The 27,866-nt window shown below is 48.2% G+C and overlaps 2 protein-coding genes and 1 pseudogene across 6 annotated transcripts; 2 read left to right on the forward strand and 1 right to left on the reverse strand.

The window, feature by feature from the left end:
* The first annotated feature begins 7,981 nt into the window (after positions 1-7,981).
* Positions 7,982-11,740, forward strand: LOC120648425 (annotated as a pseudogene). Its single transcript, XR_005664942.1, has 6 exons — positions 7,982-8,191; positions 8,842-8,915; positions 8,995-9,073; positions 9,165-9,734; positions 9,827-10,447; positions 10,829-11,740. The product of XR_005664942.1 is annotated as a heat shock 70 kDa protein, mitochondrial-like (transcript).
* A 9,147-nt stretch (positions 11,741-20,887) lies between these two features.
* On the forward strand, positions 20,888-24,229 carry LOC120648426 (methionine gamma-lyase-like). Its single transcript, XM_039925203.1, has 2 exons — positions 20,888-21,802; positions 23,293-24,229. The coding sequence occupies exons 1-2, from the start codon at positions 20,980-20,982 to the stop codon at positions 23,919-23,921; spliced, it is 1,452 nt and encodes a 483-aa protein (XP_039781137.1). The 5' UTR covers positions 20,888-20,979; the 3' UTR covers positions 23,922-24,229.
* LOC120648427 (pyridoxal reductase, chloroplastic-like) lies at positions 24,039-27,745 on the reverse strand. Of its 4 annotated transcripts, none has more exons than XM_039925206.1 (8): positions 27,519-27,745; positions 25,887-26,115; positions 25,681-25,774; positions 25,362-25,485; positions 25,112-25,213; positions 24,871-25,022; positions 24,678-24,771; positions 24,039-24,430 (listed from the first exon to the last, which is right to left on the reverse strand). In XM_039925206.1, the coding sequence occupies exons 1-8, from the start codon at positions 27,648-27,650 to the stop codon at positions 24,245-24,247; spliced, it is 1,113 nt and encodes a 370-aa protein (XP_039781140.1). In that variant the 5' UTR covers positions 27,651-27,745; the 3' UTR covers positions 24,039-24,244. The 4 variants fall into 4 exon arrangements, with proteins under 4 accessions (XP_039781140.1, XP_039781141.1, XP_039781138.1 ...); XM_039925207.1 differs by having other exon boundaries at positions 25,899-26,115; positions 27,519-27,734; XM_039925204.1 differs by having other exon boundaries at positions 25,308-25,485; positions 27,519-27,725.
* Between the last annotated feature and the right edge of the window lie 121 nt (positions 27,746-27,866).

The following is a 27,866-nucleotide window of genomic DNA, read 5'->3' on the forward strand; positions in this document are numbered from 1 at the left end:
GGGCACTCCTTAGCCCAGTGCCCGATCTTGCTGCACTTGCGGTAGGAATCAGGGTCGAAGTTCTTCTTCTTTTTCCCCTTCCCGCGCGGATTCCCGCGTGCCTTGTTGCCGCCGGCATACCCGCCGCGGCTTGAGGAGTTCTCCCCGGTCCGCCGCTTCATGCGCGCGTTCCACTCCTTCTCGGTGAGCAGCAACTTGCCGCTCTCCTGCCTCCGCTCCAGCGGCGCATCAGAACGCCCTTCGGCCAGGCGAAGTCGACCGACGACGTCCTCGAGCGAGACCTGATCCAGGTCCAAGGTGGCCTCGATTGTAACCGCTATCTGGCTGTACTTGGCCGGGCACGCGCGGAGCAGCTTGCAGACGACGTCCTCCTCCTCCAACTTCTTCCCCAGCGTTGCCAACTGGCTTGCCAACGACTGGAGTCGGAGCGCAAAGTCCTCCACAGCCTCGCCGTGGCGGAACTTCAGGTCGTCGAAGTCCCTGCGCAGCTGCTGCGCCTTGGCCCTCTTGGCTCGATCCGAGCCAACTCGAAATGAAGCCAGCATGTCCCACGCCTCCTTCGCCGTCTTCTTGTTGCCGATGGCCTCGTGGAACTCTGGTGGCGTGGATGACAGCAGTGCGTCCATGGCCTGGACGTCTTCATCGTCTTCTTTGGTGCCGACTTCCACGGCCATCCAGAGCTTGCGCGCCTTGAGCCGCCACTTCATCAGCACCACCCACTCGCCATAGTTTGTGCGAGTGAGCTGCGGCCAGTCCCGCGAGCTCGTCTCCCGCACCGTTGTAGGGTCGAGATGGCGGACTAGAGGGGGGGGTGAATAGTCCTTTGTAAAATTAATTACGCCGGCTAACCGAAACTTATGCGGAATTGAAACTATTCGCTTAGCCAAGACTTCACCCCTCTAACTATGACTCTAAGGCACCTCCAAAAAGGATCCTACACAAAGCAAATGGAGTGCCAAGCTAGTAAGAGCTCTCCTAACAATTCTAATGCCAAGACACACAAGCTTAAGCACTAGTACTTCACAAACCGGGGGAGCTCCTAAACAAATCTAATGAGCAAAAGCACAAAGCCAAACCTAAGCTCACTAGATGCTCAAGGACAAGGATACACAATCCAAATCCAAGTGCTCAACTTGCTTAGCTACACAATCTAAGCAAGAGCAACTAATTAAGCTACACAAGCTAACTAGTTACACTAGGAGCAACTACACAAGCACAAGATATAGAAGAATGTAAATACAATGCTTGTGATTTGGAGAACGCAAACCACCGAGAAGAGTAGACAAAGTTGACACGGTGATTTTTATCCCGAGGTTCACTTGGTTGCCACCAAGCTAATCCCCGTTGAGACAAGCTCCAAGGTTGCCGCCGATCCTCTTGCTAGTGGTGACTCTCAAGTCACACTCTCCCACGTGGAGTGCTCACACCGAGCTCTAGCACATGATCCGGCCGAACCACTTGTTGCTCTTCAAGTCTCGCTCAACTAGAGTTACTCTTCGCGGCTCCCGCGGGGTGAGCACAAAACCCCTCACAAACTCTTCTCCGGAGCACCGCACAAACTTCTTGCGGGCTTCAACGGAGCCTCTTGCCACCAAGCCGTCTAGGAGGTGGCAACCTCCAAGAGTAACAAGCGCACCGGCTTGCAACACAATCACCTAGTGCCACTCGATGCAATCTCTCAACGCAAACGCACTAGAATCGCTCTCTCACTCAATCGGATGATCACTATCAAGTTAGAGTGAGTAGAGGGCTCTCAAGCACTCTCACATATGGACACTAAGTCCCCAAGGTGCTCAGCCATCTCAAATGGCCGGCCACACCCTCTATTTATACTTGGCGGACCGTCCGCGCTTGCATAGTGGGCATATCATCGGTGTAACCGAAGCTTACCGGTGCATCTGGCGGACCGTCCGCGATTCATGGGCGGACTGTCCGCGCTTTAATTTTCTGCTGATCAGAGCCTCTGGTAAACAAGTCTCATTAACGGCGGACCGTCCGCCTCTTACCTGCGGACTGTCCGCACTACCAAATTTCAGACAGCCCAGAATTTTTCAAAATTTCACAATTTCAACTTTGAATTGGGATCAATGCTCATATAAAATTCCAAAAATATCAAAATTAGCATGAACACTATCCAAAGACTCATATGAGTGAGAAAGAATGAGAAATCAAAAATAATTCGAGTAAAATCAAGAAAACTCATAAATACCCCATAAATACCTCAAAAATTCAGAATTTTGAACCAAGGGATGCACAAAAGAACCAAATGTCATAAGAACTAGTTTTCAAGCCATATTTGAGAAGTAAATGACATTTAACTCATTTTCCAATATGCAAAATGATTTTTCATCCAAAACAAGATTCAATTCAAATAAATTTGCAAAACATCAAATATTTTCTACAAATCATCACAACTAGAATAAGATATTTGTATGTTGTAGTACTTGGACTTCATTGTTTTGATTTGACATTGGGATGAGAATAGAACTAGGCTTTAATTACTTGACTCAATCACATGATGAACAAGATAAAACCAATTGAGTCAAGCCTCCAATGTCATTGGTACCTACACATATTTATCCACATTTTGATGGTACCCAAACTAGGTTGGGTCCTCTCAAGTTAGGAGCAACATACTTTGGCAATGCCTTAGTATGAATAGCGGGATGTTTTGCAATACTAACAAATGAGGTACCATTACCATCCTTTCTAAGCATAATATTTGCATCAATTGAAATAGGCTTAGAATTGTTACCTAAGGGACATGAATAAGCCATGTGTCCCCTTTCCCGGCATAAGTAGCATCTTCTCTTTTGTTGAGCCTTTTCTTCCTTACTCATTTGATGCTTCTCATTGCCTTGCTTCTCATTGTTTGCTTGAGCCTTCTTCTCAAACTTGTTTGGGCAACCCGAAGCTAGGTGACCCAATATTGCACAACTATGGCACTTGATGTGAGCATGTGGATTCTTCTCTTGAATCTTGTTCTTGCTCAACTTCTTGGCATCTTGAATGTGAGTTGGATGCCTTGTTCTTGCCTTGCCTCCCCTTCTTGTTCTCTTTTTCATCATCTTCAAGTCATCAACTTGATCATCATGGTTGATCTTGACTTGAGGTTGGGGTGCCTTCTCTTGCTCAACTTGTGGCTTTGGTTGAGGTTCTTGTTGCTTCACCAATTGCTTGGTTGGGCACATTGAGGTGAGGTGACCCCAAGTGCGGCACTTGAAGCATTTGATATGTTTAAGCTTCTCTTCTTCCTTCTTTAACTTTAGCTTTTCTTTGTTGGGGCAACCATTTGCAAGATGTCCCATCTCATGGCATTAAAAGCACATGAAATGAGATAGCTTCATTTCTTCTTGCTTCTTCATCTTTCTATTATATTTATTTTTGCCCCATTTCTTGCCTTTGGCTTTGCTCTTGTTGGAACCAATGCCACTCATGTCACCGAAACTTCTTTGATTTTTGATTATGCTTTCAAGGGTGACTTTTGATTTTGTCCATCTCTCTATCTTGTTGCTTAAATACTTCACTTGACTTTGGAGCTCTTTGTTTTCTTCTACAAGGTTAGTCTCATATTGCATAGTAGAAGAAGAACAAGCATCTATATGTGAAGTACATGGCATAGACAATAAATCATCACAAGAGGTGGATACATGTTTCTTGCCTACATCACAAGGGTTAGCAATATTTTGCAATTGATCATTTGACCCATGTGATGAGCTCTCACTAGTTTTAATTCCTTTATTACAAAGCTTGCTAGTGAGTAAAGCATGGTCTAGTACCAAGTTCTCATGAGCAACACTAAGCTCCTCATGAGTCAATTTTAACTCCTCATGTGAACAACTCATGACATAAAGTAGATGCTTTTGTTGTTCACATGTGTCTTTGAGAAAAGAGTTTTCTTTTTCAAATTTGATTGTTTTGGCTAACACTTCCTCAAATAATTTGGTCATGCTAGCATATCTATTCAAGAGCTCATCATATGAATTAGGATCAATCACATTGCAATTTGATACCTTTGTGTCACCTTGTGACATGAAGCAATGTGATGATGGAGATAAGCTTGACGTAGCAATATCATCCGTGCATGAGCCAACTTGATCATCAAGTGTGCTTGGAGTAGAATCATAATTTGCAACACTTGAATCATCATCAATCATGTCAAGTGAACTTGTTGTAGATTGATTATCATCGTCATCACTTGACCATGAAGTGGAGCAATCTTCCACAACCACCATGTCATGGATGTGCTCATCATCCTCATGCACTTCCTCCTTGGTCTTATAATCATCATGATCATCGGAGGCCGCCCCATATTTCTCATTTAGATAACTCCAAATCTCATGGGCGGTTTCCTTGTCCATGATCTCACCAAGAATGCAATTATGCAAAGATCTAAACAAGATGTTAGTAGCTTGGATGTCTAGATCTAGGCATTTCTCTTGTGTTGGAGTTAGATTTCCTTCATCTAACACATGAGAAAAACCTACATCCACCATCCACCACATTTGAGGGCAAATAAATTTAAAATTGCATATCATCCAATTTTTCCATCGTGCAAAGTGTGTGCCATCAAAAATATGTGGACACTCAACATCTAGCCCATAAGTCGCCATCCTCTCGGGTCGGTAAGGACCACAAATGAGAGACCTCGGCTCTGATACCACTTGTAGGGTCGAGATGGCGGACTAGAGGGGGGGTGAATAGTCCTTTGTAAAATTAATTACGCCGGCTAACCGAAACTTATGCGGAATTGAAACTATTCGCTTAGCCAAGACTTCACCCCTCTAACTATGACTCTAAGGCACCTCCAAAAAAGATCCTACACAAAGCAAATGGAGTGCCAAGCTAGTAAGAGCTCTCCTAACAATTCTAATGCCAAGACACACAAGCTTAAGCACTAGTACTTCACAAACCGGGGGAGCTCCTAAACAAATCTAATGAGCAAAAGCACAAAGCCAAACCTAAGCTCACTAGATGCTCAAGGACAAGGATACACAATCCAAATCCAAGTGCTCAACTTGCTTAGCTACACAATCTAAGCAAGAGCAACTAATTAAGCTACACAAGCTAACTAGTTACACTAGGAGCAACTACACAAGCACAAGATATAGAAGAATGTAAATACAATGCTTGTGATTTGGAGAACGCAAACCACCGAGAAGAGTAGACAAAGTTGACACGGTGATTTTTATCCCGAGGTTCACTTGGTTGCCACCAAGCTAATCCCCGTTGAGACAAGCTCCAAGGTTGCCGCCGATCCTCTTGCTAGTGGTGACTCTCAAGTCACACTCTCCCACGTGGAGTGCTCACACCGAGCTCTAGCACATGATCCGGCCGAACCACTTGTTGCTCTTCAAGTCTCGCTCAACTAGAGTTACTCTTCGCGGCTCCCGCGGGGTGAGCACAAAACCCCTCACAAACTCTTCTCCGGAGCACCGCACAAACTTCTTGCGGGCTTCAACGGAGCCTCTTGCCACCAAGCCGTCTAGGAGGTGGCAACCTCCAAGAGTAACAAGCGCACCGGCTTGCAACACAATCACCTAGTGCCACTCGATGCAATCTCTCAACGCAAACGCACTAGAATCGCTCTCTCACTCAATCGGATGATCACTATCAAGTTAGAGTGAGTAGAGGGCTCTCAAGCACTCTCACATATGGACACTAAGTCCCCAAGGTGCTCAGCCATCTCAAATGGCCGGCCACACCCTCTATTTATAGAGGGTGGCCCCAAACTAGCCGTTACACTCAAATCCCGTGAAAACTGAGTTTTCGCGGACTGTCCGCCTCACAAAAACCGGACTGTCCGCCATTCAAACCCAACGGCTAGATCTGCAATGATTATGTGTCAGAGTCGACCGTTAGAGCTTTCGCGGACTGTCCGCGTCCTATTGGCGGACCGTCCGCAGTTCAGATACTCTGAGCACTCAGAGAGACAGCGTCTCTGGACAAACTTAAAGTTTGAGGGGCGGACCGTCCGCACCCCTGGGACGGACCGTCCGCCCTTCACATCGTGCAACCCACCAGAAACGAAAACGTCTCTGGACAAAAAAAAAACGAATTAGCCTGCGGACCGTCCGCGCCCCAAGGGCGGACCGTCCGCAGTTCACTTTTTAGCCCAAGCCAGAGAATCAACCTCTCTGGTACAAATCTAAGTTTAGCCTGCGGACCGTCCTCGTCCCATGGGCGGACTGTCCGCCGTTCAACTTTGAACCCCACCAGAGAGATACCCTTTCTGGTACAACTTTGAAACAAAGTGGCGGACCGTCCGCCCACCTGGGCCGGACCGTCCGCGAGCCCACCAGAGACTTTGCAAGCTCTCTGGAACGGTCGCGGACTGTCCGCCCCTCGTGTGCGGGCTGTCCGCCGTTACTCAGTCAGCCCTCAACCTTAGTTGCATCCCAAAGTTGATCAACATCAACTCCAACTCTTTCTCCTTTGCAAATGTGCCAACACCACCACGTGAGCAACACCATGTGCATGTGTGTTAGCATTTCACAAATGTTTACAAAGGATTTTCACTTGATCTCACCACGCCACTCGATCCTAGCAACATCGCAATGTTAGATCGCTCAAGTGGCACTAGATGACCGATATGCAAACAAGTTTGCCCCTCTTGATAGTACGGCCATCTATCCTAAATCCGGTCATGCACTTCTCTACACAACCTTTGACCGGTGAAATGAAATGCCCTACAAGTCATACCTTTGCCTTGCGCATTCCATTTCATCTTACCAAATGTTGATGCCACACAAGCACCAAACTTCCATCAAGCCTTTTGATCATCTTCATGAGTCAACACTTGGCTTGATCTTCCTTAAATGATATGATCCACTCCATATCATCACATGACCTCTTTGGTACATCGATCTTGACCTTGCTCGCTCTTCACCGTTGCCTCGGTCCATCGGCGCCAAATCTTGCCCAAGCTTCACCGCCTCGCGGTCCCTCGCTTCAAAGCCTTGACTTGCCCTTCTCCATTGCAACCGGTCCATCAAGCCAAGCCTTGTCTTGATCTTCTCCACTTTGGTCACATAACTCCATGTCATGTCTCATATGCAATGAGCTCCTCGATCACACTATATGAGCATAGCATCAACCCTTAGCCATTTCTCCTCCATGGCACATGTTGCTCATACTAGTGTCTTTGTGTGGACTAATCTCCTGTGTATCTCAACATAAACACTTATTAGTCCACCTAAGTTGTCACTCAATTACCAAAACCAAACAAGGGCTTTCAACCGTCCTGATCACAACCTCCGAGACATCCTTCCCCTTGTCGCCTGCATTGGACGCCGGGGAGTTTTCGCCAGCCATCGTTCAGCCGCTGGGCTAGAACGACACCGTACGGCTCTGATGCCACTTGTTGGTCCCTGCAATCAAGAGTCAGGTAAGCAACCTAGTCACCTTCCTCTCCCTCTCCTTAGCTCCAAGGTAGAAGAAGAGCTGAGCTCTTCTGCACACACATACACTCTGCTATCTGCGCTGGCTGAGAGCTGAACACTAGAATGTGGCAAGAATGAACTGTCTTTTCTCATTGCATTGCATTCATATTTATACACCATTGCTACCTACTCTAAGGTGCTACCAGTTATGGCTAATAACTTCTATCACTATCTGAACATTAGTGGCCTAGAGCCATAAGTCAACAAAGGCTGCAAGTCAACAAAGGCTGCTAGCAAACTGCAGACTTCCTTGACCAAAATCAGAAAAGGGACAGCTGCAGATTAAGTCTTACAGGCAGGCTCCCGCCAAGGACCTTTGCGCAAAAAAATTATATTTATTTACATATAAGTCCCTACCGGCAGAGGGGCGGTAGGAGTATAAAACTGTAAAATCTGAAACCAAAAATATATTTCTGTAAATTTTTTTTGAAAAATATAAAAATAAAAAAGACCCGGCCCGCCCGACGTGGCGGCCCACCGTTCAGTCACCCATCCGCCCGCGGCGGCCTCGACCTCATAAAGCCCACCACGAGCCACCTCGCCCACAACCCCCTTCCCGTCGCGCCGTCTCCCGAAGCATCCGTCCCCTCCCAAAACCCTCGCCGCCATCTCGCAGTCGAAGGCAGCAGGTGCCGCAGCGCCGCCGAAACCCTCCTCGCCCCGCGACCGGGACTAGCCAGCCACGCATGGCGGCGTCGCTGCTCCTCCGCGCCGCGCGGCGGCGGGAGCTCGCGTCCCCTCTCGGATCTGTAAGGCCCCTCCTCTCTAGCTTCCTCCGTCTCCGTGATTCTAGTTATGGTTGGTGTAGTAGTCTCGTGGCTGGTAATCTAGCGGTTTGTTTGTTGATCCGCGTGGAGGAAGGGTTGTGTGTGTGTGTGTTTTGGGGGGGGGGGTGATTGTAGATTTTATGGGGTTTAACGTGGCCGTGGATTTGACGCGAGGACGATAGATTAATGCTTGTAGATTAGATGTGCTCGGGGGTATTAGCGAATTAGTGGTTGTTAGCTTACTCCTTTGGTAGAAGGAGTGGTCGCTCACGATTTGGGAGAACTTCGTGTGTAAATTGTTTGGGGGCTACCCGGAATTACTTGCTGAGTTTTTTTATTCATGGTCTCGTATTACCGTTAAAAGATTGTACATGCTTACTTGCACACAGGATGTATTGCATTAATGGTGACCGGTATCTCACTACTGATATGGAGCTAACCATGAATAAATTGGCGTTTGCACCATGACCAATTAGATTTTTTGTCTGCAGCTGTTTTGTTTGATTTATTTTCGGTCATTCTAGCTACGAGCCTACGACCGAAGGGGAACCTTGAGCAATTTGTAGACAGTACTATTTCTGTTTCGTAGCTTGCAGCTGAGCTCTTACTGTCTGTGATTGTGCTTGTTTCAGCTGGGCGCCAGCTTACAGTCGACATGTGCTGCCAATGTGTGCTCAAAATGGGGTAATTTTGCAAGGCCTTTCAGGTAACAGTGATCTCTTGCCTTAATTCGGCACATATTTCTGATTGTAGTGAAGCTAATTCACATGGTAAATTGCTTTCAGTGCAAAAGCAGCTGGAAATGAGGTTATTGGAATTGATCTGGGAACAACTAACTCATGTGTTGCTGTTATGGAGGGAAAGGTCAGCTACTCCTAAGAATTTTACCTGTCTGCTTGTCATGATTTTGTTTCTCCCATTTGTGTTTACTAATTTGAGTTTCTAATTACCGCAGAACCCAAAAGTCATTGAGAACGCTGAAGGTGCGCGAACAACACCATCTGTTGTTGCTTTTACTCAGAAAGGTGAAAGGCTTGTTGGAACTCCGGCCAAGCGCCAGGCAGTAACCAACCCCCAGAATACTTTCTTTGGAACAAAGCGGTTGATTGGGCGCCGCTTTGATGATCCACAGACACAGAAAGAGATGAAGATGGTGCCATACAAAATTGTGAAGGCTCCAAATGGTGATGCTTGGGTTGAAACAACAGATGGCAAGCAGTACTCGCCAAGTCAGGTCGGTGCATTTGTGCTGACCAAGATGAAGGAGACAGCTGAATCTTACCTTGGCAAATCTGTCTCTAAGGCAGTGATTACTGTTCCTGCTTATTTCAATGATGCTCAGCGTCAGGCCACAAAGGATGCTGGCCGCATTGCTGGCCTTGATGTTGAGAGGATCATCAATGAACCCACAGCTGCTGCTCTGTCTTATGGAATGAACAACAAGGAGGGTTTGATAGCAGTCTTTGATCTTGGTGGAGGAACTTTTGATATCTCTATTCTGGAGATCTCAAATGGAGTTTTTGAGGTATATCTTCATAACTTTCAAAGTCACCTTGTGCTGGAAACATATTCTGAAATGCATTCTTTTCTGATCCAATTCTATGTATTGTTACTCAGGTCAAAGCAACAAATGGTGATACCTTCTTGGGTGGTGAAGATTTTGATAACACACTGTTGGAATTCTTGGTGAGTGATTTCAAGAAAACTGAGGGCATTGATCTGTCTAAGGACAGGTTGGCCCTGCAGAGACTTCGTGAAGCTGCTGAGAAGGCAAAGGTCGAACTTTCATCGACTTCTCAGACTGAAATCAATCTACCATTCATAACAGCTGATGCTTCTGGAGCAAAGCATTTGAACATCACATTGACAAGGTCAAAGTTTGAAGCTCTTGTGCACAACCTGATTGAGAGGACTAGGGATCCATGCAAGAACTGCTTGAAGGATGCTGGAATATCCACTAAGGAGGTGGATGAAGTTCTGCTTGTTGGTGGAATGACCAGGGTTCCAAAGGTACAGGAGGTGGTCTCTGAAATTTTTGGAAAGAGCCCAAGCAAAGGAGTCAACCCAGATGAGGCTGTGGCCATGGGTGCTGCCATTCAGGGTGGTATTCTCCGTGGAGATGTTAAGGAGCTTCTTCTCCTTGATGTTACTCCCCTGTCACTTGGTATTGAGACACTCGGTGGTATCTTCACCAGATTGATCAACAGGAACACTACAATTCCCACAAAGAAAAGCCAGGTGAGTTATGATATCTCTGATCTTTCTACTGAAGAGCAAATTTCTTCAACCCTACCGAGTATGCAGCATTATCTTCCAGATTTAACTTAGAATGTTATCAAAGCATTTTGTCTAGACATCTATTTCACATGTTGATTGAGCGTAGTCACAAGTTGCAATGTGATCTCTCGTAGTAGTTTCTGATACAGGCTCATGTGGACTCCTTGCACTTCCATCTAATATGAAGTGAATTATGAGCTTTTGGTCTCTCAACTCTTAACTCATTGGTTTTTTTCTCGTAGTGATTCTGGTAGACGGTGTAAATTATTTGATCCATGTTGCTGTATAATTCACTCCCAAGCTTTGGTTACTTTGATCTGATCTTTGGCTCTATTTTTTCAGGCGTTCTCAACTGCTGCGGATAATCAGACCCAAGTTGGTATCCGGGTGTTGCAAGGTGAGCGTGAGATGGCTGCAGACAACAAACTTCTTGGTGAATTTGACCTTGTGGGCATTCCTCCGGCCCCAAGAGGTCTGCCTCAGATTGAGGTCACATTTGACATCGATGCCAATGGAATCGTGACTGTCTCTGCCAAAGATAAGGCCACTGGGAAGGAGCAGAATATCACCATCCGGTCCTCTGGTGGGCTGTCTGAGGCTGACATCCAGAAGATGGTCCAAGAAGCTGAGCTGCATGCCCAGAAGGATCAGGAGCGGAAGGCCCTCATTGACATCAGGAACACTGCAGACACCACTATTTACAGCATCGAGAAGAGTCTCGGAGAGTACAGGGACAAGATCCCAGCTGAGGTTGCATCTGAGATTGAGGCAGCCATTGCTGACCTCCGCCAGGAGATGGCCTCAGACAACATTGAGAAGATCAAGGCCAAACTTGAGGCAGCCAACAAGGCTGTCTCAAAGATCGGGCAGCACGTCTGGTGGTGGCTCAGGTGGTTCACAGTCAGGATCTGGACCTCAGAGCGGTGGCGATCAGGCTCCAGAGGCTGAGTATGAGGAGGTCAAGAAGTGAGGTGAAGGGATTGAACAGTAGCATCCCTTAGAAATAGCTACTCTTTTTTGGGAACACATGATAGTCAGATGTGATGTAACCTGTTCTGTAATAATCCTTTGGATTTTCCCCCTTGTTTCTCCTCAGCAGCGATGCGAGGTCACACAACATTGTCTGGTAGGTCATGGCTTTGTTGCATGATGCCTTGTCCAGGCCTTGATCCACGAGCACAGTGAACCATTGGCGGATTTTGCTAATGCGCGAAGGTATATGTTTTTCAGATTTTTTTATTGTCGGTGATATTCCATGTTTTTGCTATGCTGAACTTTTTGACTTAACAAGTTTTTGCTTGTCGCGATGGGTTCTTCGTCCATATCTTTTGCCATGTGACGGAGTTTGATTTGAATCTCATGAAACGCTGATGCCTATATGGCTATATATAATATGATGTGTGGTGTACTTCACCATTTAACCTGACTATTGTTCCTGAGCTGCCTGCTGAGTTGACGTTGAAAGAAACGAGGTGTTGTCACGTTTGTCAAATTTGTTTTCTGCCGAAAAAAAAAATCACACCTTAGGTATGACGTTTATAGATTTAATTATGTTTCTGAAAGATTTGAAAGTAACGTGCGATGAGTTCATGGTAGTTATCGCTACGCCTAACACGTTTAGCGGATCATAAAAGATTGGAGAGGCACCTCAAAATACGCTACCGGGATATCATTCGTGCGTGCTCCCTCTTGCAGATCCCAAAGGTCGTTTCATTGGTTATTCATGTTCATTTTGGTGATGTTTCTTATTGTCCGAACTATAATTTCGGAGTTCTCGACAGGAAGATGTTAGACCAGGATGAAAATTGAAACTATTCCGTTTTTCCTCCGGTTGTCATAGTTGGCATGCAAAATATCCCGTGTATAGAAGGGTGAGCACGTACCGACAAGCAATTGAGCCAAACTAAAATGAACTGGTGGCTATAATTTGACGTACTTTATAGCAAACTATAAAATGAATATTTTTTAGATTAAGAAAATCCGGCCTCGACCGATCACAGGAAAGGTCCAGAGCCAGCTAAAATGGACTTTGGTAGCTCAATTTTGACACCCAACCAAATGGTAGCCAAAATTGGGCAAAGAGGCCAAATTCTTGCTCGCCTGGACTCGACTCGGAAGTCGGAAACATGCACCAGACGAAACACATCAAGGCTATGATCATTTTCCTGGCAGATCTGTGCAATGCTGCTGTCCTTTGGTCGAGGTTTCAACCCGCAGCGTGATAAAATTGCTCTGTTCGACTGACCGAAGATCTGTACATCGTGATAAACGCTTTGATCTCATGGAAGCAGGTGCTCAACTCAGTGCTTCAACTGCTCAACATCATTCTTATGAAAGCTATTATTGCAGGTTTCAGGAAGCCCACTGTTCTTGGACATCCTGTCAGCAGCTATTTCGGCACGAGCGCTTTACTAGAGATGAAACGGCGGAATCTTCGAAAGAGGAGTGAGTGGACAGGTGGCAAATATACCCTCCAAATGCAACATCGTGACGGTAGAATCTTGCCTTCAGAAGGATAGGCCATGTGGCTTTGTTGCATACTCTTTTGGGTCCTGATGCACGCACACATCGAATCTTTGGCGAGTTCTTTCGCTTCTGCTAAATGCTAATCCACGAGGCCACGAAGTTTTTTTCTTTCTTTTGCGGGAAGGAGGGTACACCTATCCTCATGTTTCTTACTGTTGCTGATGCTTCTTCACGAGTGGCAGTAGGTCCCTTCCATGCTTCTTACTGTTGCTCTGCTCTGTTCTTGGTGACATAGGGCTGCTCCCCGTCCAAATCGTGTACCCATGTGAAATTGAGTTCTGAGCAATGATCTAATTTCGTGGCACGCTACTGGTAGGGCGCAATTAGTACTAGTATAATGCTCAGCGATAACCACGAGTTAATACGATCATGGTTTCTTTTTGTAAAAAAAAACGGCCATGATTCCAAAGTCAGCTGCTCATCAGGGGATGCTGAAACACATTCAGGTGGTTGCTTTCTTGCGCTGTTTAGTTTGCTGGCGACAATCACACCACCGGCCATGTGCCCCCTTCGCACAAGCAATGAAATTAATAATCAACTTAATTCTCCTTCTTCTTCAGAAAGTTAGCATCAAACGAGTCTTAACTATCAATTTTTGGAAGCCTTGCGAGCACATGCAATGGATTTATATGAAGATTGGTACTGAAGTGTTTATCACGTTTATCAGATCTTCAGACATGTTGTTAATCGTAGATTGCTTCGGAGAGGCACCTCAAACCTAGCTTTGTTACTCTTTTCTCATTCATTTCGATGTAGTTTCTGTAAGTGTAGATCGGATGAACCTAAGTTCAACTGTTCAGGCGTAGTGCAGGAGGATGTAAAAGAGCTTTTAAAAAAAAAGAGGATGTAAAAGCATACTACTCGTCCTTTCTTTCTTTTTCTACAAATCCTCCAAATTTCCAATAGTCGTAGTTGGCGTGTGAAATATCCTGGAACCCGTTCCAAGTTCATTCCAATCTCTGTGGTAAAGTGACAGGAGCGATTCTACTGCCACTGGGGATGAAACCTCGACCCGAAGGACAGGGCCAACGCAATAACTTGCAAAAACGTGGCCGTTGCCAGATGCTTGTTTTGGTTGTGACTTGGACCACTTGGTGATACGTGTGCAATGCGACCCTATCATCTCGCTCGGTGCTTCTACGTCATTCTCATGGAAGCAATTTCTTCAGCTTTATTATTTCAAGAAGCCTGCCGAGTGAACTTCAATCATTGCCAATGTTGTTTCGGCACGAGCATGCTTTAAATTTTATTTGGGTTGTGCGTGAGGGCAAGAGAAGTATATATGTGTATGAAACATGTTTGCATTTAAAATATAGACGTCTGAAGACTTGAAGAGTGTGTATATATAGTTGAATAGTATTCAACACCCCGGCGGCGTTGAACATGCTCCGGCGAGTAAAATCGTGATGCGATAATTATTACCTCGCCAGCATTAATATAAGCCAATAAAGCTCCATAACCTTTCTTAATTTCTCTGCCCTCTCTTTCCTCCTAAAACAAGAGCTCCCAGTTAATCCACACGATTTTTGTCCTCACTCCATGAAAAAGTGGGAATTTGATGTGTTAGTGCGTTCAGCTTCAGATTATACATCACTTAATCTTTGTTGAATCAAATTTTGTGTGATCAACTAGTGATTTTTTAAGATATGTGATTGCATATACCGGATATTACTTCTTGTTTGGTCGCACAATTGTGAAGTTCAAAAGATTATTATTGTCAAGATGTTGATAAAATACTGCCCTAAATTTAAAAATTACTTAAAGTCATTGAAGATATTTACTTCTTTATGTTTGAAAATTACTTCTTCGAAAAGTACTCCAAAAAATTACTTGTCTAAATCTTTTTGTCTATTTTGTGGGCCTTTGCCATTAATGCGAGCTTAATTTCTCTTGTCAACTGAAAAATACTTCCCTTGTCAATTGAAAAATACTCCTGGCAGTAGTTGTGTCAATTGAAAATATTGTAGTCTGTTGCAAAACACTCATAGCCTTCGAAAAATACTCCTGCACTCAACTGAAAATACACTTGTCATTTGACAAAAAAAACAACTCCTGACACTTGGTAATAAAAGAATTCTCCTCTTGTCAGTTGAAATATAGACCTGACATTTGAAGGATAAAAAAAATACTCCTACATTTGGAATATACTTTTGATATCTGAAATAAAATACTCATATTTTCAATTGAAAAATAGTTGGAGAGGTATTCACTACTAGTTATCTCAAGAAGTAATATTCGTGCATGCAAGTGTTAACTCCCTCTTAATTCTCTCTCTCTCTCCAATGCATGCAAGTGTTAACTTCCTCTAAATTCTCTCATACTATAAATAGCATTGGTCAATATTGTGAATTAGGGATTGAATGCATATCGTGCAATAACATTTCAGTTTTGCATCATGGATGTAATCTCTCTCTTTCTCCCAAAAACATGCATGCAAGCCAACGTCCAAACGATCTTTACGGAGGAGGCAAGAAATTGCTCCTCTCTCGCGCATAGCAGATTATTGGAGGAGGTAAGACCGTAGGCTCTGTTGTTCACTCTTATTATTTATGGAAGTAATTAGTTGGAGCAAAGTATACGAAAATTACTCCTCTATTGTTTATACCAGATTAGTGGAGGCAGGGCTGTTAGGTTCCAGTTGTCACCATCATTACCAGTTTATGCGCTAATTCACTTTCCCAAAAACTAATGGCGTATATTGCTCTTTCAAGCATTCATTGTAGGCATGCAAATTTAAATAGACTCCTGAAATCACTGCAATTTTACATTAATTGATATACGATGGAATTTTCATGCATACCGCATGTGCTGCATGCTCCAGAGATTCACTACAGATGCACTCCACACTACAGATTAAAAATGTATTAAATACTCCGTGGCCACGTCAACCCATGAGAATTTTACCAGATCCACCGCAAACTACGTTACAAGCAAACCAAACATTAAAATTTACTACCGACTCAAGCATTAACCGTAATTTCCATGCCGTCGGAGGAGGGGCGCCGTGGATGTTGAATAAAAAAATGGACGAAGCACTTATTTTTACTTCCACACATGCCACTTTATACACCACCCGCCCATTTCCGTATATCTCTGAAATTGCTGACTTGGCCGTAGTTGAACGACCCCTGCATGACACACTTTTTACTGGTAATTCAATGCTTTATTGATGTGCGAGAAAGTCAGACGTGCATTAATTCAGTCAATGACCGCGACAAATCAGGGTCTTCATGGCCAATTATGCATTGAAAGCACACATTCTAAGGATTTTACTACCCTCACATTGTTGCACCATAATTTTCCCTCGCCGGAGTGCTGGTGGTGCTCCGCCGTGGGTGTTGAATATTATATCATATATATATATATATATATATATATATATTTGTGTTGCGTTTGAAATCGAAGCTTTAATTTTAAGAGTCGAAGGACAAAAGAAAACTTGAAACACATGTGCAAAAAAGAATCCTTTTATTCCTTTTGTCTGCCGATTCTTGTTGGTCTAGCTGGGGCTGCTACGCTATTTGCAAGGAAAATAGAAGCTTCCATAGAGTCAAAGGATAAAAGAAAACAAGAACAAGATCATGTAGAAAACCCATTTATATAGCATATGTTAAGAAAATTACTTATTCCTTGTGTCCACAAATTCTAGGTCATATATATATAGTGTGTGTGTGTGTGTGTGTGTGTGTGTGTGTGTGTGTGTGTGTGTGTGTGTATACATGCATTATTGACCATTTTTCCCATGTGATTTACGGAGCAGGGTAGCACCCCTATAAATAGCGGAGGTGCGATACTGCCAATAGGATAAAAAAAGGATCGCCGTCCAATGCTTGGATTAGGTTATTAAGTATTCCCTCCGCCGCTGTTATTTTGACTTTTCTAGATACGTAATTTTTTTGATATACTATGGGAAAGTAGATGTATCTACAAAATCTAAAATGACAAATAATTTGGAAATGAGGGAGTTAGTAATGGCTTTGCTGCCACGTGCGAGCCTATGTGGATGTTTATCTGCAAACCGTCGATCAGCTGTGCGTCGCCATCTCCGTTGCCACGGGAGCACCATTTGTCCCGCATGCACGACGCCGAGTGCTATCTGAATTGCTGTTGCGGTCTTGGTATTTAACTTGGGGACACGAAAGGATAAATGAATCCAACGCTTGGATTAGTTGTGGAATCTTGAAAAGCCATGGAATTATTGAATAATGCCAAGGATATCCGGTTCCTCCCACTCTCCCAGCGCACCGTAAGAATATACTACTTTTTTTGCGAGATAATGGCGATGATCCAAAAAAAGCTTGAAGGCATGGGCTGCTGCGGTGTTCTCCTGTCCTCGATCGATGCCGATGGAGATGCAGCAGCGAGGCGATGGGGCCGCTGTTGCTTCCATCTAATCTTTCTGTAGCGATGGAAAAATCATAACAAGTGTTAGTGTGCATGCGTTATGAGTGTCGGAGTTGTACTGTATAATTAAAAAAAGGAAACCCATCGCCCCGGGCACGGGCAGCTGGGTAACGTTCTTCCCTCCCTTTCCATCCCATGCATTTTGTCAAAGCCAGTGCCAGTCATAATTAACTAGTAGAAGATAGAGCCTATTTCCTGTCGAAAAAAGAAAAGAAAAGAAAGGGTTCATTCACGAGTCTCCCACCAGATTGGCGTATCAAGAATACAATAATATTCACAGTGGATGTGGATGGATCATCATCGTGCCTCGCAATTCGCGCCGCAGGAAAAGCAAGCACGGCAGAATAAAATGCATGACGCAGGAGATGATCGCGCTCCGGTCCGGATCCTCCTCCTCCACGTCGGTTGACGACGGAGCAAGCAAGCTCCGGCCGCCGCAGCCGGCATCTGCATGCTAAGCAATAAGCATGGCTGATGGCAGAGCTGATGGCGCTTCTCCTCCGGCCTGCTACTTCTTTTTTTTTTCCCTTCTAATCTGCTGCTATATCTTCGTCCCCGCACGCAGCTTTCGGATAAGCTCGCCCTCCAATCGGACGCGCCGAGTGGGACGGGATCCGCCGCGGGCGCAAAGCGCAGGGGTATCGGATAAGAAAAGGCACCAGTAATAACGCCGCGCCCCGCGATCGACGGGGAGGACGATACGGATACGGGGCCGCGATAGCACGTGCACGGGCGATGATGGACCTGTGGCGCACCGGCGCTCCGGCCGGCCCCGGCCGCCGGCGGCTGGGCCCCGCACGGTCGTCTCCGGAGTTGGTGGGTGGCCGTCGCGAGTGGATGGTTGGACAGGACGGGTCCGCTCCGCGATTCCACTCCAACCTGACCCACTCCCAAAGTCCCAACAAGGAGGAGGGTCCACGGGAGCACGGGCTCGCGCCATGCCTTGCCCGGATCGGAAGGCGACGCGCACTCCCCCCATCGCTCTGGGTACCGAGACGGGACGAGCTCCAAGGACCCAGGGGGGGAGGGGGGGGGGGGGGGGTGGCAGGGGCGAGGGCGCGCCAAGCTAGTCACGTCACTGCGCCCCGCGCGTCCGCTCGCCCCAGCCGAAATTGCTCGCCGGTTCCCCCGTTTCTCGCCGTCAGCTCGTCACCCGTCAGGGGCTGCGTGTCCCGGGAAGGAACCCGATCGGAGGCCGCCGCGCCGGATCGGAGCGCCACTCACCAGGGCAGCAGCCCGTACCTTGTTCGCGTGGAGTTTCAGGAATGTTCATGCGCCCCAAAACAGACCTCAGACTCGGAGCTTGTCTGGAGCCAAATGGAGTTCTACTAGGCGCAAGTGTTTACGGTTTGTGGACGACGGAATCCAAATTCAAATCGCACACCGGGAGCCAGCCACTGTTTGACTCCATGTTTCTTTTTTTTTTCTGGCATGTTTCGGTCTCTGAAAAAAAAATCAAGTAGTTCTTAATAAGGAAACATTCTTCCTTCCAATTTTGTTTGCCCAAAAGATAACTTTTTTTTTCTTTCAGTAAATGATCATCAAGCGGTTCTTATTTGAAGAACCCTTGCCGTTTGTTTAGCTTGAGACTCAATCATCGTGGCGCTAGTATGAATCGACTAAGGTTTTAATTGAATTGATTCGTAGGATCGCAACAGGATAATTTCTATCAGAAAATCACTATAAATTCATATTTGATTCTTTAACTTGTAAAATAAAAAAATCGAATAATAGGAAAGATAAAAGTCAAGAGGCCACGCGATTGGCTGTGACTTGAACTCGGATCAGCTCGACGATTGGCTATGACTCACACGGCCACGCGATGATAAGGTTCCATCGTTAGCCTCGTGCTTACATGGCCTAGTAGCAAAAGGCAAACTTTTCCAGCTGCCGCACGTGCGCTCTCGCTCGTGCGGCGTGGATGGAGGCTCGGGTACACGCGCACACGTGACGTGAGCGCCAGGCCCCCGCCAACGCATGCGCCTCGGCCAATCGACCCGTGCGTGCCGCGACATCTTGGGAAGCAGAGGCCGTGCACGGGTTCTCCTTGTTCATCCACGCCAGAAAGCTCGGCCGGCTTTCCTCGTCGTCACAGGCTTGTCAACAACTGATCCATCACCGCCTCCTCTGCTAAGACACGCTGCACGAAACAAAAATGGCCACTCGAGAGGCCGTTGCGGCATCCTACTCCGGGTTGGCTTCCGGCGGTGCCCTCGCTGCCGCCGGATTCAGAAAGGGATCGCGGCCAGATTCATCATCCGATCGAGCAAGGTTCCCCCGCCTCCCCGGGGTAGCTGGTGGCGTGTCGGCGTGCCATCGGCCATCGAGGAATCTCCGAGCGTGCGTAGGCTCGGGACGATCGGAACGGGTGGTAGTTTCGTCGTCGTCTGCCTGCAGCCTGCCCAAGTATGGCACTAGTGGCGTCAAAAAAAAAAAAGTATGGCACTACTGGTCTACTGCACTACTAGCTAGCACGGTAAATCAAACTTGACTCGTGCCGGCGCGAAAGGGGTGGTTGTGACTTGTGAGTTCCTTCCGGTTCATTGAACGTGCCCGGGTTCCCGGGTTTCACTTTCACCACCGGGGGGGGGGGGGGCAGAAAGGGTGCTGTGGATCCATCAGTTTGCCGGGTTCATGCACGGCACGGATCTCGCACGTGACAGCGTGCCCAGAAATGTCACGGACTCGAGGGTGACGGCTGGGGCGCGTACAGCCGTACAGGCATGTGTCCCGGGGAAAGTCCTCGCGGAATGGCGAGGGAAGGTGCCGGCCTGCCTGGCATTGGTGGTTCGGTCTTTATCGGAATCTCCAGAGATATTAGGAGCAGTAGTGGAGTACTGCTGAAAATAGTGATGATATCTCTTCTACCAGATTCAGAACCTGCCTCACAGTAGCACGAGAAGGTGCTGCCGGCCATGGCCATTCCATTGGTGAGTGAATCTTTCGTCGAAATCTCCAAAAGGATACATGAGAGTAACAGGGGAGTAATGAAATTAAGAGCGCAGATATATGTGATAACGGATTGTGGTTCTAGTGATCTCTTCACAATCTAAATTTAAATTGGCTCTTATATATTTTTAGTTTAAAATTATATAAGATTAGAATCCAATCATTTTAGAGCCTGGCTCTTAGATTATTCAAGTCAAATTTTAATACCCTTTACCACTCTTGGATATATATCATTATCAGATGCACAAATAATAAAGTGCAGTAATTTATGGTTGGAGATACACTGCATTAATAAGAATAAAAACTGTTTTACTATTAGCAAAACGTCCAGGCGCTACACTTGGCGCGAAGATATCGTGCTGCGGTTTCTCAATATCCAGCCTTCTCCCCTGGCCGTAGAACGGGTCCCGGTTCGCGCCCCCTCCATCCGCCGACCGTTCCTGCTGTCGTGCGGCTCCGATCCGTCCACGTCGTCGCGGCCGCAGAAGATCCCGGCCGCGCCTATAAATTGGCCACCATCCCCTGTTCCGTTCCCCCGCGCCGCTCTCTAAACCGAGTCCTGAGCCCGATCTCCTGCTCCTCATCCCCTGCAACTAACGCACGCGCCCGTCCCGATGGCCCAGGCCATGGCCGCCGCCTCCGAGCTGGTCACCCCCCTGAAGCGCCCGTTCGGGAGCGACGGGCTCGGCGACGGCAACATCATCAGCAACAGCGGCGGCAGCAACGGCGGCGTCGCGCCGGGCGCCGACGACGAGAAGCCCAAGGCGCGGCGCCGCGAGGCGGACCCGGCGGCGGCGCTGGCAGCGGCGCGGCACGAGTTCGGCGAGCACGGCGGCGTCAACATGTCCATCGAGGCGTCCGCGACGTTCACGGTGATGGAGCCGGACACGATGCGGCGGCTGTTTGCGGGGGAGCTGGGCCCCGACCGCGGCGACATGTACATCTACAGCCGGCACTTCAACCCGACGGTGCTGGCGCTGGGGCGGCAGATGGCGGCGCTGGAGGGCACCGAGGCCGCCTACTGCACGGCGTCGGGCATGTCCGCCATCTCCGCCGTGCTGATGCAGCTGGTGGGCGCTGGCGGGCACGTGGTGGCGTCGCGGTGCCTGTACGGCGGCACCCACGCGCTGCTGTCCCGGTTCCTGCCGCGGGCGTCCGGGGTGCGCGCCACGTTCGTGGACGCCGACGACGAGGCCGCCGTGCGCGCCGCGGTGGTGCCGGGGGAGACCCGGGTGGTGTACGTGGAGACCATGTCCAACCCGACGCTGGCCGTAGCGGACATCCCGATGCTGGCGCGGGTGGCGCACGAGGCGGGGGCCAAGCTGGTGGTGGACAACACCTTCACCCCCGCCGTGGTCTCCCCCGCGCGCCTCGGCGCCGACGTCGTCGTCCACAGCGTCTCCAAGTTCATCAGCGGCGGCGCCGACATCATCGCCGGTAAGTCCGATCCAGCGGCTGCTACTCGATCGTCCTCCTCCCCGTTCCTCTATTCATTTCCTTCTTCAGCTAGCGAGACGATCGACGACGAGCGCCGCCTAACCGCCTGTGGCTGGAATTTTTACCAGGCCGCGGAATGGACGGCCGTTCCACGACGCGCTGCGTTAGCGGAGCGCATGCATGCTTAGTGTAAAAAAAAATACTTGCAAGTTGCGATTAGAAAAGAAATTGAAGCGTATGCTATCTTAAGCGTCGTGACGTGCCGCGCGTAGATGCGTAGGCGGCGGTCTCGTTTATCCTGTACGGCCGGCTACGTGACGTGAGTGCGTCACGTTCCAGTGAAGCTGGAGCTGAAAAGCTTTTGGAATCCCGGAGCCGTGAGGGGAGAGGCTGCGTGCCTGCGTGTGTAGGGAAATTAAAGGTGAAAAGAAATTACCGGCCTAGTATGATACAGTAGATTACCAGGCTGGAGTGTACCCACCAGAAAGTGACATGACTCTTTCTTATCACAGCATCATCCATCAGCGCACCGCATCTACTACGCGTCAACAGCCGTGGGATAATTATACTCCTATATACTCAAAGACTCGCATACACAACACACGTGCGCTTTCAAGTTGTTTAATTTGAAATTCCCTGTCAGGAATCGGGGCTCCCATCCCCATCATAGGAATGCAAGTGTCTAGTTTCAGTACCAGGCAGCCCTTCGGCTTTAACCGAGCCACGACTCGGTCGATGTTGACAAGAACTCACTCACATCCACGTCATTCTTTTACTCTTCTTCTTTACCCTTCCCGGCCGACCACGAAAACAGAAACGCCCGGCCATGGCGCACCACCCACCCATGTGGCGACGACGCAGGCCGAGCCCCTCCAAACAAACGACAAGCCGGTGAGTCTTGCAGCATCAGTAGTGGCCTCGCCCCTAGCTAGCCGGGTAGTACGTGACGTGGTGACCCCATCCCGGCCTGTCACTCTGGCACGCTCCATGTGTTGCACGTCAGGCCCGCGCTCCATCCTGTGCGCCGATCGCAGCTGCCCCCCGTCATCCGGCTAATCATTTTGCCTGCCGCGCCGTGTCCTCTTCCAACCTTTTTATCTTCGTTTTTCTCTCTGCCCCATCTTCTAGTGGTAGTAGGTGTGGTGGTAGCGATCGCGAGCGCTGCATGCTGGTGTCACCCGTGATGCACGTCCTTTTGTCTTTGTTTTCGTACCACGAGTGCCACCTCCATTCCGTAGTGCACCGCGTGGCTTTTGTCCTGACTCCGCCCAGGCAGGCTAGCAGCCGATGGCCGCCCCGGCCATGCTCCCCTGTCGTCTAGGCGTACGTCTACGTGCGGTGCACGGGAGCGACGACCACCAAGACGTGTGGTGTGACGCGCCACGGGAACAAAACCCTGTACCGTGTCTGTGTTACTGTGTACTCCTACTTAGTAGTACTAGTACAAGGAAACTTGACCTGAATCTGATGGCATGCACGTATCCATGCAGGCGCGATCTGCGGACCGGCGAGCCTGGTGAACGCGATGATGGACCTGCAGGAGGGGGCGCTGATGCTGCTGGGCCCGACGATGAACGCCAAGGTGGCCTTCGAGCTGTCGGAGCGGCTGCCGCACCTGCCGCTGCGGATGCAGGAGCACTCGCGGCGCGCGCTGGCGTTCGCGTCCCGGATGCAGCGCCTGGGCCTGCGCGTGCTCTACCCGGGGCTCCCCGACCACCCGCACCACGCGCGCCTCGCCGCCGCCGCCAACCCCGGGTACGGCTCCGGCGGCATGCTCTGCGTCGACATGGGCACCGAGGACCGCGCCAACCGCCTCATGCACCACCTCCAGAACACCACCCAGTTCGGCCTCATGGCCGTCAGCCTCGGCTACTACGAGACGCTCATGTCCTGCTCGGGGAGCAGCACCAGCAGCGAGATGCCGCCCGAGGACCGCGCCCGCGCCGGCATCTCGCCGGGCCTCGTCCGCATGTCCGTCGGCTACAACGGCACGCTCGAGCAGCGCTGGGCGCAGTTCGAGCGCGCGCTCGCGCTCATGCAGCCGCCGCCGCTGCACCACAAGGCCGCCGCCGGCCGCGACGTCCCCGACGCCGGCACCACCAACCACCGCAAGCACTGACCGGCGTCCGAGTCCAAATGTGTGCTTCCCTGGCAGGGGGTGATATATATGTTGTGCCTGTTTCTGGTGTATAGTGCACTATTATTACTATTACCATTTGAGTAAGCAAGGTTAAGGTTAAACACCGTCTGACCCCTCCGGTTCAGATGGATAGTGTAAGCCGCTTCGTCTCTGGGGGATCCTGGAAACGGACCTGAATAAGTGTAATCAGCTAGTGTGCTGCTTAATCTGAACTTCTTGCAGGAAGATATACATGCAGCTCTTTATCTGTACATGGTTCTGTGATGTTTGGTACTGAGATTCATTCATATCCCTGTACATGATCAGGCAGTCTGAAAGACGTTCTGGATCATTTTCTTCGGAGCCGCCATCGCCGCGGACTCGAGATCTGAGATCTCAGCAGGGCTCAGCCTCCAGCCGAGCGCGCCCAAATTCTCCTCGACGTGCCTGACCGTTTTCACGCCTGGGATGGGAATCGCGCCTTTGCAGATGCACCAGTTTATGGCCACCTGCGTTCAGACCATAGCATCGGTTTTGTTCAAAAACCTTGTCAGAAGTTCAGATGGAAACACATTTACACAAACAGAATCACAAGTAACGCAGGAACGAAGATCAAAAGCCATATTAGCTGTGGCTTTCATCTACAACCGCGGTTCAGAGTTGAGACATGCCACCCCCGCCCCCGTCTTTTTTTTTCGAACAACTCCCCCCGTCTTTGTTTCAATGCGTGCTTGCATTATGTGCATAAAAAGGTACCTGAGACATGGTTTTCCCCTTCTTTTCTGCAATCCTTCTCAGACAGGACAGCAAAGACTCTAATCCAGGAAGAATTTGCCGGAACAACACAGACCTACAGTGCAGAGAACAGATGATCAGACCATGAAAACATGCACTCATCACCTGTCAAAACACGAGTTCAGAAACAATAAAAGGCTTCCAATCCCATCACCTTGGTCCTTTTGGAAGGTTAGAAGCATCATACTTTCCAGTCAGCATCCCTAATCCAAGCGGACTATACGCAATGACACGAATGCCCAATGAGTCACACACGGTTTTCAGTTCCATCTGCTCGTCACCCATGCTCAGTAGCGAGAACTGAACCTGCACGGCTTATTACTTTCAGATAATGCAACAATGAATATAAAGTTCGACAAGACATAGAGCTAACAATTTTTCTGCAGGCCAGCTACCTGAGCTGAGCTCAACGGAACACCTTTAGAAGCTAGATAGCTGTGGATCTTCAGAAGCTGCTTTGGCCCGTAATTGCTGACACCAACAGCACGAACGAGACCCTGAGAAGCAAACAATTGCAGTCAGACTATGTACCTAACTGACCAATAATATGATTTGTATTTGCATTGATTATACTAAGTGGAATTCAGTAACTTGAAATGATGACATGGCATGATACATGATGTGTATGTTTCCAAGTACAGTGACCTTGTCATACATTTCAACTAGACCATCCCAGAGAGCACGCTCCTGCAAAGGTGCATAGTTAGCAGTGGACCAATGCAGTTGTCCAATTCCGAGCCGATCCAGTTGCAACCTTTCCAAAGAAGATCTGAGAATACACACTTCATGAGTCACATAAACTATCATACTGATGGCCCTGTTATGCTCAATGTTTCCTTAATGATTCCTGCAGCTCAAGCTTTTGTGCTAATGTTCTACAAATTCATATGTTCTGGAAAAAAAAACTGTACTGAGCAAGTGAAATGTGGCTGATGTACATTAAGTAAACAAATTGGGAGAATACTTGCAGGCGCCGACAAACTGGCCCGATGTAAGTCGCCAAGGATATGCAGCAAACTTTGTTGCAATGACCACATCGTCCGGAGATTTAATCGGCCCTGGGACAGCACAAAGGAACAACATTAGATAAAACCACGGTAGCTGAAAATCTGACAGAAATGGCATCAGTTAATGGATTCCTGAAACCATCTGGAGTTGTGTTATTCTAACCTTCAAACTCACGTATAAATCTACCGAGTAGGCGTTCGCTCTGTCCATTCAGCTTTCCAGTTCCGTAAGAGTCAGCAGTGTCAAAAAGGTTTATGCCATTTTTCATAGCCAGATTAAAGCACTCCTGAAGTTCACTGTCCATGCTTTCTTGATAGCCCCAAAGAAGCTGGTTTCCCCAGGCCCACGTTCCAAAGCCCATGGGGGAAACAGAAAGGGGGCCAACTTTCACCTATATTTGTGAACAACAATGTTACTTTCGGAGTTAAAAAAAAAACAATGTTACTTTCGTGAGATTCTGTTGTTGAATTAACCACAAACACTTTGAGGTTCAGACTTCAGACAGAAATGTGAGATTATAAATATGCACGGTTGTCTTTTTAGTTCAGCAGAGGTAATTCAAGTTTTTTAGAAGCCTGAATCTACAAGAGATGAAACTTGAGAGTTTCCCTTGTCCATAAGAAACTATACGACGAGATCAAACTTGAAACATTCTCTAGATCAGGTCAATATCCTCTGCTTGCTTTGATGAAGTTCAATATCCTCTGCTTTCTTTGACAAAATTCAGTATGATGTATCAGCTAAATCCTACAGCTTAGAAGCTTTTGTAAAGAGATGTGATGCAGATAGTCGAAATCATATCTGTACAGTTACACATTATGCATAAAACTGAACAAGGTTCCGTCAGTATCTTCTGTTCATCATAGTGGAGCAAGTAATGTCAGAAATGGCCTAGAGGGAGGGTGCCTGTTTATAATGTTTATGTGGTGTATTTTCCATTTATATGCTTTCATGATCTCTTTCTTGAAGGCTTGTTTTCTGATAATGGAAATAGGGAGGCTTTGTCTACCTAAAAGAAAAAAAAGTAAGCCCTATAATTGCTGTGCCTTGATTGATTTTCCCCTCATCTAAGAGTTCAAAACAGCTGGCCGTCCATGAGCTGGTAACAAAGGTTCTTTCCAAAGACAATCACACACAACACGGAACTTTTGGGTGTCCGTGCATGACTTTGATAAAAGAGGAACGGCAACATCAGGAAGAGTGTAAAAGACAGCAGCATTGCTAACTACAACCTACTGACTGTTTCGATTAAAATAGTACATTCGCCGTTTGTTTGACCCATGGCTGGATACTAAAAGGTACTATTGCTAACCTAACCAAGCTCCACGAATAATGGTGTCTAGCCTCTAGGATCATCGGATCCTTGTTTTGGCTTGTGCATAGGGAGGCAGGAAATCAGGGCTCAGCGAGGCCGTGCGCATTCAGACAGAACATCAAGTTTGCGCCGGTGTCCTTGCATTCAGCCTCACGTCATGTCAGTATGTCACTTGCATTGCATATATATCGAGTTGAGCGACGCACAGTCTCACTGTCTTGGGGGTAAAAGCTTCGAATCGTGCACTGCATTTTTTTTTTCCAAAAATAAAAACTACAACTGCTGAACTGCACGCGAGTCCTAGTAGACGCTAGGCTGCGCTGGTACTGTCGAGTATTCAATCCTGAGCGCTACAGCTTCGATCGACCCCGGAGTCAAACACAGTGATAGCTTACACCTATTCCAGCGCTCAAATGTGATTAAGTTGCAAACATGATCGGTAGTACTGGTACTGAAGGAGAGAGGGTTCTGGATCGGACCTTTTCCCACGGCCAGAAGAGGGGCCCGAGCCGCAGCGTCGCACCAGGAGGCGCCGGCCGCCGGAGGCCGTGGCCGCGCGGCTGCGCAGCGAAGGGCACCGCCGGCGCCCCTGCGGCCGGCGGCAGAGCCATCGGTGGTGGAGCACGGTGGCCGGCGGGTGGGGAGCAGCACGGGTTCAGTTCAGACGCGCGCCCGCTCCCGTCCGTTCATCCGCGATAAAAATCCTTGCGGATCCTCTTCCCTCTCTGGAGTTCTCGGTGCCAGGGCCCGTTACGAAACCAAGCGCGGGCTGGACGTCGCGGCCCAGGTCCACCCACGAGGCAGCCCGGTTGTACTTGGGGCCCGAC

Source organism: Panicum virgatum, chromosome 9K, assembly GCF_016808335.1.
Source record: "Panicum virgatum strain AP13 chromosome 9K, P.virgatum_v5, whole genome shotgun sequence".
Classification (NCBI taxonomy): Eukaryota; Viridiplantae; Streptophyta; class Magnoliopsida; order Poales; family Poaceae; genus Panicum; species Panicum virgatum.

Excerpts from the sequence above, each read along its gene's own strand:
- LOC120648426 (XM_039925203.1), top strand. The coding sequence starts at position 20,980 with ATGGCCCAGGCCATGGCCGCCGCCTCCGAGCTGGTCACCCCCCTGAAG. Across the intron at positions 21,803-23,292 it reads CGGCGCCGACATCATCGCCG|GCGCGATCTGCGGACCGGCG; the intron begins GTAAGTCCGATC and ends GTATCCATGCAG.
- LOC120648427 (XM_039925204.1), bottom strand. The coding sequence starts at position 27,650 with ATGGCTCTGCCGCCGGCCGCAGGGGCGCCGGCGGTGCCCTTCGCTGCG. Across the intron at positions 26,116-27,518 it reads TCTTCTGGCCGTGGGAAAAG|GTGAAAGTTGGCCCCCTTTC; the intron begins GTCCGATCCAGA and ends TCACAAATATAG. Across the intron at positions 25,775-25,886 it reads ATTTATACGTGAGTTTGAAG|GGCCGATTAAATCTCCGGAC; the intron begins GTTAGAATAACA and ends GTGCTGTCCCAG.